This window comes from Tupaia chinensis, unplaced genomic scaffold, assembly GCF_000334495.1.
Source record: "Tupaia chinensis unplaced genomic scaffold, TupChi_1.0 Scaffold000201_1, whole genome shotgun sequence".
NCBI lineage: Eukaryota > Metazoa > Chordata > Mammalia > Scandentia > Tupaiidae > Tupaia > Tupaia belangeri.
The window spans coordinates 3,381,401-3,392,342 of record NW_006159676.1 but is presented as its reverse complement, the minus strand read 5'-3'; the positions used below and the strand labels follow the sequence as shown (position 1 = coordinate 3,392,342).

The 10,942-nt window shown below is 50.8% G+C and overlaps 1 protein-coding gene across 1 annotated transcript in view; it reads left to right on the top strand.

Moving 5' to 3' along the window:
- Positions 1–10,942, top strand: part of SIN3B (SIN3 transcription regulator family member B) — a gene marked incomplete in the record, with an annotated part of 50,449 nt that overhangs the window by 10,929 nt on the left and 28,578 nt on the right. The window contains 2 exon segments of the mRNA XM_014587292.1: positions 3,777–3,977; positions 10,488–10,631. Coding sequence (XP_014442778.1) covers positions 3,777–3,977; positions 10,488–10,631 — 345 coding nt within the window.

Sequence of the window (10,942 nt, the reverse complement as noted above, 5' to 3'; positions counted from 1 at the left end):
AGAGGTTTTTGTTATAGGGCGCGTGCACTCACCAGAAAGACAGAGAGAGACAGAGAGACAGAAAGCGAGAAATCACCCCCCGGGAAGGATGGCCACACCACAATCCCTTCTCCTCCATTTTCCTCGGGATCTTGGGCACGCACGCACACGCGCCCAGTGTGAGTTTAAGCCACTCAGTCCGGGACTCAAACCATGATCAACTACATGGGAGTTCAGCGACATAGCCATTACGCTAACTGCTGGTCCCTTTATTTCTTTTTTAATAGACTTTTCTAGCCTTGCTGTTCTGAAGCACAGCTTCATGTTCTGGTTTTTGTTTTTCATTGTTTGTTCTATCATAAAGCCTCCCAGCCACTGACCAGGTGGATTCCAGCACCCTAACCATTACGCCACCTGCTGGCCCCATTCATTTTTTTCTTAAGGGTTTTGCCATAGGGTACATGTGCTCTCCAGAGAGAGAGAGAGACAGTGGGAGGGCCATCGCCGAGGAATGACCGAGACATAATCCCTTTTCCATTGTCCTCCTGGGATTTGGGGCACGCATGCCTACATATCTGATGTGATTTTCTTTTTTAGATTTATTTATTTATTCATTCATTCTCCAGTATGACTTTCAAGCTGCCAGGTCCAGGACTTGACTGGTGGTCGGCTATGTGATAGTCCAGCACCTTAACCACCACGCCACCTGCTGGCCCCCGTGTTTGTTTTTCATTGTTTATTCCATCGTAAAACCTGCCAGTGGCTGATAAGGTGGAATCCAGGGCCTTAACCACCATGCCGGTCCCCTGATTATTTTTTTTTTTAGTTTTTAAAGTTTATTATTTTAAGGGCCAGCAGGTTAAGGCTCTGGACTCCCACGTGGCCAACTGTGGTTTGAGTCCTGGACCCAGTGGCTTTTAACACACGGGGTGCGTGTGGGATCGTGAGAGAAGACTAGGGAAGGGGTAGCGGCTTGGCCATCCCCCCTAAGGAGGATTTCTCTCCGTCTCTCTGTCTCCAGCAAGTGCACACACCCTATAGAAAAAAAAAACAAACAAAAAACGTTGATTATTTCTTCCATCAGTGGGAAAGACAGAGAAAGAGAGGGAGAGAGAATTTCAGTAAGATCCCTGAGCCAGCCCCAGGTTCTTGGGTCCTGGGCATCTGCTTGGCTCACTCAGAGGTCTCTGGGTGCAAACCCGGAACCTTCTTGCATGGATCAGGTTGTTGCATTTTACTGCTGTCCGCCATCTGTCCCCACCCCCATCTGTGGGTCCCCATTTAGACATGTTGACGTTCCCAACCGTGCTGACGGCAGGTGGCAGGTGGTTTCACACCTGAAAACAGTCTCACTGGAATGGGACCTCTGAAGGCATGGGAAGACTTCTTTCATACACAGCTGAACACGCGGCTCTGAAAAGGATTATTAAACTTCCACTTCCTGTGCATTTCTGCCCAAGGTTAATTTTTTTTTTTTTTTTTTTTTTAGAGATTTTCACTGTAGGGCGCATGCGCTCGCCAGACAGACAGAGAGAGACATAGAGACAGAAAGCGAGAAATCACCCCCCAGGGGGGATGGTCACGCCGCAATCCCTTCTCCTCCATTCTCCTCTCGGGATCTTGGGCACGCACACACACGCGCCCGGCGTGAGTTTTAAGCCACCGGGTCCGGGACACGAACCGCGGTCGACTACATGGGACTCCAGCGACATAGCCATTACGCTAACTGCTGGTCCCCTCCAATGCTGATTTTTCAAACTACAAAGTGCTTGTGAGGGCCAGCCTCAATAGGGAGTAGCTCAGGGAGCCAGATCCCACATGATCAGCCATAGTTGGGATCCTGGGATCACAGTGGGAGACCCTCTTGAGGGTGCCTTATGTCTTGCATCAAAGAAAGAAACTTCAGGGACCAGCCAGTAGCATCGCAGTTAGGTCGTTAGGCTTCCACATGGCCAACCACAGTTCAAGTCCCGGACCCAGTGGCTTGAAACTCAGGCTGGGCGCGTGTGTGTGCGTGCCCAAGATCCCTAAAAGAGAATGGTGGAGAAGGGATTGCGGCGTGGCCATCCCCCCAGGGTTGATTTCTCACTTTCCCTCTCACTGTCTCTCTCTCTCTCTCCAGCAAGTACACACGCTCTAAGGAAAAAACTTAAAAAAAAAAAAATAAGGAAAAACTTCAAAAAGAAAAAAATACTTAGGTTGCCCGTAAGAGAAGCTGAATCCCACGTGGAGATCTTGGTTGAAGTCCTGGCCTGGTCAGCCTGAAGCACTCTGGGCACACATACGAGTGGCCAGACCCTGCGGAGGACAGTCTTCTATCACTCTGTCGTGCATGCGCTCTGTTACGAAAAAATAAAATAAATTGGGCCAGCCTGTGACCTGGTGGTTACATAAGCTGGATCCCCCATGGCCGACCGCGTGGCTCCAGTCGTAGATCCAGCAGCTTCAAACACCTACTGGGTGCGTCTATGTGCATATGGAGAGGGGCTTGAGGAGTGACCACAATTCCTGTGTGGGAGTGCTCTCTGTCTCTCTCTGGTAAATTAAACAATTGGGGTCTAGCAGGTAGCATTGTGGTTAAAATGCTGGATTTTCACGTGGGCAACTGTAGGTTCAAACCCTAGACCTGGTGGCTTGCTTTTTCATTTTCTTTCCCTCTGTCTGTGTCTCTTTCTGGTGAGTGTGTGTGTCCTATGGCAAATAAAATAATAATGATACATCTTTAAAAAGAATTTTTTTAATTTTTGGAGAGGTTTTTGCTATAGGGTGCGTGCGCTCGCCAGACAGACAGAGAGAGACATAGAGATAGAAAGTGAGAAATCACCCCCCAGGGGGGATGGTCACACCGCAATCCCTTCTCCTCCATTCTCCTCTCGGGATCTTGAGCACGCACACGCGCCCGGCGTGAGTTTAAACCACTGGGTCCAGGACTCGAACCGCAGTCGGGTACATGGGAGTTCAGACATAGTCATTACGCTAACTGCTGGTCCCAGAATTTTTAAAATTTTTTAAAAGAATAATTTATTATTAATTTTTCACATGAGTTTTGCCAGAGAAAGACAGAGAGGTAGAGAATAATAAAGAAAGCCACCGGGTCCGGGACTTGAACCATGGTCAACTACGTGGGAATCCAGCAACATAGCCATTACGCTAACTGCTGGTCCCAGAATTTTTAAAATTTTTTAAAAGAATAATTTATTATTAATTTTTCACATGAGTTTTGCCAGAGAAAGACAGAGAGGTAGAGAATAATAAAGAAAGCCACCAGGTCTGGGACTTGAACCGTGGTTGGCCATGTGGGAATTCCAGCACCTTAACCACCACGCCACCCACTGTTCCCTCTTTTATTTTTTTTAAAAATAATATATATATTTTTTAATTAAAAAAAAATTTCTTTGAGAGATTTTTGCTATAGGATTCATGCGCTTGACAGAGAGACAGAGAGATGGAAAGTGAGCTATCCTCCCCCGGGGTGGTGGGTTGGGGGAGGCCACATCATGGTCTCTGTTCCTCCATTCTCCTCTTGGGATTTTGGGCACGCACGCACATGCACCCAGCATGAGTTTCAAACCTCTGAGTCTGGGACTCACATCATGGTTGGCCACGTGGGAGTTCAGTACCAGGACCACTGTGCCACCTGCCGTCCCCCTCCCATTCATTCTTTCTTTTAAACAAAACCCGAAGGAACTCAGGTCTGTCGTTTCATCGGCTGTCATGCCGTCCGTGGTAGGGCCTGGCCCCCGTCAGTGTGTCCGCAGTCTCAGGCCCGCGGTAACTCCCTGTGGGCTCCTCCCCAGGAGAATCCGCACGGCCATGGGGACTGCGCGGAGGACTTCAAGCAGCAGATGCCGTATAAGGAGGACAAGCCCCAGGTGCCCTTGGAGTCGGATTCGGTGGAATTCAACAACGCCATCAGCTACGTGAATAAGATCAAGACCCGCTTCCTAGACCACCCGGAGATCTACAGGTCGTTCCTGGAGATCTTGCACACTTACCAGGTAAGAGCCCCAGGGCGGCACCTCTCTGAGGGGTTCGTGGTGTCGTGGGTGTCGGTGCACCGGCAGTGTTCAGATTTCCCCGTCTGAATGCATGAAATGGTGATACATTTTTTTCTTTGCCTTTTTTTCTTTTTTTTTTTTTTTAGTTTTTGCCTTAGGGGGCATGTGCTCACCAGAAACAGAAAGAGGGAAAGTGAGAAATCACCCCAGGGGGGATGGCCACACTGCAATCCCTTCTCTATTTTCCTCTCAGAATCTCGGGCACATACACACACACGCCTAGTATGAGTTTTAAGCCACCAAGTCGGGGACTTGAACCACGGTCAGCCATGTGAGAGTCTAGTGACGTAACTGCTACGCCATCTGCTGGCCCCTTGATTGTTTTTTAACTTTACTTAACTTTATTTATTCATTTATTTATTTTAATTTGATCCGAGAGACAGAGAGAGAGAGAGCGCACGCGCAAGCCACCAGGTCTAGGACTTGAACCGTGGTCGGCCATGTGGGAGTCCAGCTCCTTAATCACCCATGGCACCTGGTGGTCCCCCTTTTTTTTTTTTTTTCTTTTAAATAATTTTCCAGAGGGCATGTATGCTCTCCGGAGAGAGAGAATGAGAGAATGAGAAAACATTCTCTCTGGGGCATGACCACACCACAGTCCCTTCTCCTCTTCCCTCAGGATTTTAGGCACACATGCACAGGCGCACTGCGTGTTTTCTAGCATCCAGGTCCAGGACTCAAACTGCACAGTCGGCCATGTGGGATCTAGCCAGCCCACACACCAGGCCATGGACCCAGCCCATCTTAACTGTCCTTAAATGGCACTTAGTGTATTCAAGTTCTTGTCCAACCACCACCACCACCACCACCCCTCTCTAGAACTCTTTTCATCGTACGGAACTGAAACTGTCCCCTTTTTTGGGAGAGGTTTTTGCCATAGGGCACATGTTCTCTCCAGAAAGAGAGAGACAGAAAGCAAGAAATCACCCCCCCAGGGGGGATGGCCACGCTGCAATCCCTTCTCCATTCTCCTCTCGGGATCTTGGGCACATAATGCACACGTGCCCGGCGTGAGTTGAAGCCACCAGGTCCGGGACTCGAACCGTGGTTGACTACGTGGGAGTCCAGCGGCGTAGCTGTTAGTCAACTGCTGGTCCTGAAACGGTCCCCTTTATGTACCCACTCCCCAGCCCCCTCCCCAAGCCCTGGCTCCAGCGTTCCACCTTCTGTCTCTGAATGTGCTGCCCCTGAGGAGCTCATGGGAGTGAAACCACCTGCCCTTCATTGCTGCGTCTGGCTTATCTCACTGAGCACAAGTCCTCATAGTTGATCCAAGTTGTAGCATGTGTCAGAACCTCAGTTCTTCAAAAATCAAACCCATTTAAAAAAAAAAAAAAAAAAAAAGTTTATGTATCTTGGTGGCAGCAGCTGGTTTGGTGGTTAAAGCGCCAGACACTCCCACATGGCCAACCACAGTTCAAGTCCTGGACCTGGTGGCTTGCTTTCTCACTTTCTCTCTCTCTCTGTATCTCTCTCTGGTCAAAATAAAATAAATGAGTGAATAAATAAATTAATAATTCTTTTAAAAAATAAAGTTTCTGTATCTGTGGGGTGAGCCAGGTGACTCGGTAGTTAAAGGTGACTTGGTAGTTACGATGCTAGTCCCACATGGCCGACTGCGCTGTTTGAGTCCTGGACTCAGCAGTTTGAAGAACACACCAGGGGTATATACCTGCATGCCCAAAAGCCCGAGAGGAGCGTGGAGAAGGGATTGCACTGTAGCCATCACCCCTGGGGGGTGATTTCTCTCTGGCTGGCTGGTGAGCTCACATGCCCTATAGCAAACTAAGGAAAAAAAAAATAATAGAGATAGGAGGGCCAGCAGGTGGCGTGGTGGTTGGGACACTGGACTCACGTGGCCGACTGTGATTCGGGTCCCAGAACTGGTGGCTTTCTCTCTCTCTCTCTCTTTCTCTGTCTTTGTCTCTTTCTGGTGAGCACACATACCTTATAGCAAACTTAGAAAGTAGTAACAATAATAAATAATGTTGAAAAGTAGGGACCAGCAGTTAGCGTAATGACTATGTCACTGGCGTCCCATGTAGTTGACTGTGGTTCACGTCCCGGACTCGGTGGCTTAAACTCACGCCGGGCGCGTGTGCGTGCGTGCCCAAGATCCCAAGAGGAGAATGGAGGAGAAGGGATTGTGGCGTGACCCTCCCACTTGGGTGATTTCTCGCTTTCCATCTCTCTGTCTCTGTCTTTCTGGGGAACGCACGCACCCTGTAGCAAAAACCTCTCCAAAACAAAGAAAGAAAAGTAAAATAATCACAAAAATGGGTAGCTACCCACAGTGGTGCCACTGTACACAGTCTAAGTGGCTGGGAATGGCCCAGACACTTCAGTAAATTCTGTACGCACCTTGGCTTAAATCTCAGGTTGCTTTGTTACAGTGGGGGCTTAGGGAGGTGGCGCACCTGCGATGGGGGCCTGGGGGCCAGCAGGTGGCGTAGTGGTTAAGGCACTGGACTCCTACATGGCTGACTACAGTTCAAGTCCTGGGCCCGGCCACTTGAAACTCACCCTGGGTGTTTGTGTGCGCATGCCCAAAATCCCAGGAGGAGAATGTAGAAGGGACTGCAGTGTGGCCATCCTCCCCAGGGGCGATTTCTCACTTTCTCTGTCTCTCTCTGGTGAGAGACATGCGCCCTATGGCAAAAAAATCTCTCAAAAAAAAAAAAGAAATGCGGAGGGCGAGGACCAGCAGGTGGCGTGGTGGTCAAGGTGCAGGACACTCCCACATGGCCCACCACGGTTTGAGTCCCGGACCTGGTGGCTTGCTTTCTCACTTTCCCTCTCTCTCGCTCTCTGTGTCTCTCTCTGGCCAAATTAAAATAAATGAATGAATAAATAAATAAACTGAAGTAATTCTTAAAAAATGAAATGGGGACCTTGTCTCCCCCTGTGACGGGATGACCCCTGCCACGGTGGGGCACTGAGCAGGCGTGTGGACGGGAGGGTGGACAGTGTGGTCTGTGTGCTCTCGCTGTGGTTCCTGTGGCTTGGGTCTGGCCCTGCAGTTTTCCGTGCTCACCCAGGTATTTCTTGCAGACAGGCTCCGGCACAAGCCAATGCAAAATTCACGGGGTGCTCAAACCATTCCCTCGTACGCAGATCCCGTGCACACAGATTCGCCTGTTCACACCAAGCACCACTGCTAAACGCTCGCTGCACGGTAACCTCCCTGAAAGTGCGTCCCTCATGTGAGGGCATGCCCACGGTCCGTGTTCATGGGTGTTGCCAATCTCCCTGAAAGGTCACACTGCTTTTCTTTTCCGCCCTCTGCACCTGACAGCGCCTGTTCCCTCATCCTCGTCGGAAATCGCAGCCCTTTCTGTCGGCCGAGCGGGCAGCTAGCTGTTCCGGGCTGTTGCGTTAATTTTCAATTCCTTTGCCTTTTCCTTTTTTTTTTTCTTTTTCATATTTTGCTGGAGGGCACACGCGCTTGCCAGGAAGAGACAGAGAGGGAGAGAGCTCCCCACCACCATGGAGCGTGGTCCATGCTGCCGTCTCTTCTCAGCTCTCCTTCCTGATGGGATCTCGGGCACGCACATGTGTGTGCCCAGCATGTTCCTCAAACTGCCGGGGTCAAGACTTGAACCACAGCATTAGCCATGGGGCATCTAACTGCCTCCACTACCAGGCCGTGGAGCCAGCCCATATAATAAGCACGCACGTGTGTGTGTGTGTGTGTGTGTGTGTGTGTGTGTGTGTGTGTGATATAAAATATATAAAAGCATTATAGTGTAATATGTATATTTTACATATATTTTTACTTGTGTGTGCGTGTGTGTAATATAAAATATATAAAAAGCATTATGATTTGTATATTTTACATATATTTTACTTGCGTGTGTGTATATATACATATATATATAAATATATAAAACTTATGAGCAAGGGCATCTGTGCATGCACAGGAAAGACAAATACGGGACCAGCAGTTGGTGTAATGGCTGTGTCGCTGGACTCCCATGTAGTCGACCGTGGTTCGCGTCCCGGACCCGGTGGCTTAAACTCATGCCGGGCGTGTGTGTGTGCGTGCCCAAGATCCCGAGAGGAGAATGGAGGAGAAGGGATTGCGGTGTGACCATCCCCTCTGGGGGGTGATTTCTTGCTTTCTCTCTCTCTCTCTGGCGAGCGCATGTGCCCTATAGCAAAAATCTCTCCAAAAAAAAAAAGACATAAATACTCCCAGGAGGGTCTGGAAACACTATGATCTTATTCCCCCAGCCCTTCTTCTAGTCAGGATCTTGGGTGGGCATGTGCCTGACATGTTTTCAGGTCGACTTGGGATCCGAACCCACGATCCACCATGTGGCTCCCAGCACTGCAGTTCAGTGTACTACTGAATAGGTCACCAGACTGAGTCTCTTGCACTGTTCTATTAATTTTTTTTTTAAGAGGCTTTTGCTATAGGGCGCGTGCGCTCACCAGACAGAGAGAGACATAGAGACAGAAAGCGAGAAATCACCCCCCAGGGAGGATGGTCACGCCGCAATCCCTTCTCCTCCATTCTCCTTCTGGGATCTTGGGCACGCACGCACACGTGCCCGGCGTGAGTTTTAAGCCACCGGGTCCGGGATGCAAACTGCGGTCGACTACGTGGGAGTCCAGCGACACAGCCATTACGCTAACTGCTGGTTCCCGGTATTTTTATTTTATTTATTCATTTATTTAAATTTACCATAGGGCACGTGTACTCACCTGGAGAGAGACAGAGGGGAAAAAAAAAAAATCTCCAGGTCTTGAACCATGGTCAGCCATATGGGAGTTTGGCATCTGACCAACACACCATCTTCTGACCCCTTAGTTTTCTTTCTTTTTTTTTTTTTTTAACAATTTTTGCCATAGGGCACAGGTGCTCACTGGAGAGAGAGAAAGAAAGGGAAAGTGAGAACTCACCCTCGGGGGCATGAACGTGCTGCAGTCTCTTCTCTTTCTTTCCCCTCTCAGGATTTTGGGCACAGACGCACACTTGTCCAGGGTGGTTTTTAGGCTGCTGAGTCTGGAATGCGAACTGCTGTCAGCCACGTCAGAGTCCAGCATCCTAACTTCCATGCCACCTGCTGTTCTGATAGGGTTTTTTGTTTTTGTTTTTGTTTTTTTTTTGAGAGGTTTTTGCTATAGGGCACGTGCGCTCACCAGACAGAGAGAGACAGAGAGACAGAAAGCGAGAAATCACCCCCCAGGGGGGATGGCCACGCCGCAATCCCTTCTCCTCCATTCTCCTCTCGGGATCTTGGGCATGCACGCACACGCGCCCGGCGTGAGTTAAGCCACCGGGTCTGGGACATGAACACGGTCGACCAAATGGGAGTCCAGTGACATAGCCATTATGCTAACTGCTGGTCCCCTCTGATAGGGTTTTGTTTTGTTTTCTTTGGAGAGGTTTTTGCTGTTGAGCACGTGCACTCGCCAGAAAGCAAGAAATCACCCCCCAGGGGGGGATGGCCACGCCGCAATCCCTTCTCCTCTTGGGATCCTGGGCACGCACGCACACACGCCCAGCGTGACTTCAAGCCACCGGGGCCGGGACTCGGACTGTGGTCGACTACATGGGAGTTCAGTGACATGGCCATTACGCCGTCTGCTGGTCCTTGGTTTGTTTTTTAAGATAGGGGGCATGTGCACTTGCCACAGAGACAGAAAGTGAGAAATCACCCCCAGGAGGGATGGCCATGCCACAATCCCTTCTCCATTCTTCTCCTGGGATCTTGGGCACGCATGCACACGCACCTGGCATAAGTTTTAAGCTGCCGGGTCTAGGACTTGAATCTGGGTCAACTATCTGAGAGTTCAGTGACGTAACCATTACGCCATCTGCTGGTGCCTGATGGGTATTTTTGACTGATCCCCCCACACTATGACCCTCCCGCCTCAGCCTCCCTGTGAGCTAGGATCACGGGAGTGTGCCCTGCTCCCAGGGTGTTCAGGTTGGACTGGAGCCTGAACCCAGACCTCCCTATCTCATAGGTGCGACTTGACCAGAACTTGAACCCAGGTGTCTCACATCCCTGTGCTCTGTTTCCCTCCCATTGCTGTCAGCTCCCGGTCAGGCTGCCTGCCTTCGACACCTCAGGGCTTGGTGACCCTGGGTCCCTACATCCCTGGGCCTGCAGGTCCCTTCACAGCCCTGCACCAGCCCCTGCTCCCCTTGCCCTGGGTTCACCTCTGACCTTACCCTGATCCCAGCCAGCCTGACGCCTCCCACCCCAGCTCGGGTCCCATCCGCACTGCTGGCTCAGGCTTGTCGCGTGTCGTGCGTGCCGTGGAATCACAGCACACGTGCATGCAGGGCTGTTGCCGCCTCCCCACCACAGCGGGTTTCCTGTTTCCGAGTCGTCCCTCTGTGTCCTCTGCCCGCCACGGGATGCGGCGAGTCACAGCCCAGGGGTCCTTGCTCATTGTCTCACGAGCACGCGCTTCCCTCTTCCCCACCCCCGGCAGAAGGAGCAGCTGAACACGAAGGGCCGGCCGTTCCGGGGCATGTCCGAAGAGGAGGTGTTCACAGAGGTGGCCAACCTCTTCCGGGGCCAGGAGGACCTGCTCTCCGAGTTCGGGCAGTTCCTGCCCGAAGCCAAGCGCTCCCTGGTGAGTACCGAGAGCTGCGGCCATCCTTCCAGGACACACTGGGCTCCCCCGGAAGCTCCAGGGAACAGACACCCAGGGACCCCCATTGCAGCTTGCCCACACCAAGCTGCTAACAGGTTCTTTTCTTGTTCGTTTTTTTTTTTTTTAAAGTGGTTTTTGTCTTAGGGCACTAGAGACCGAGACAGTGAGAGGGAAAGGAAGAAATCACCCCCCAGGGGAGATGGCCACACCTCAATCCCTTCTCCACTCTCCTCTCAGGATCTTGGGCACGCATGCACACACGCCTGGCGTGAGTTTAAGCCACTGGGTCT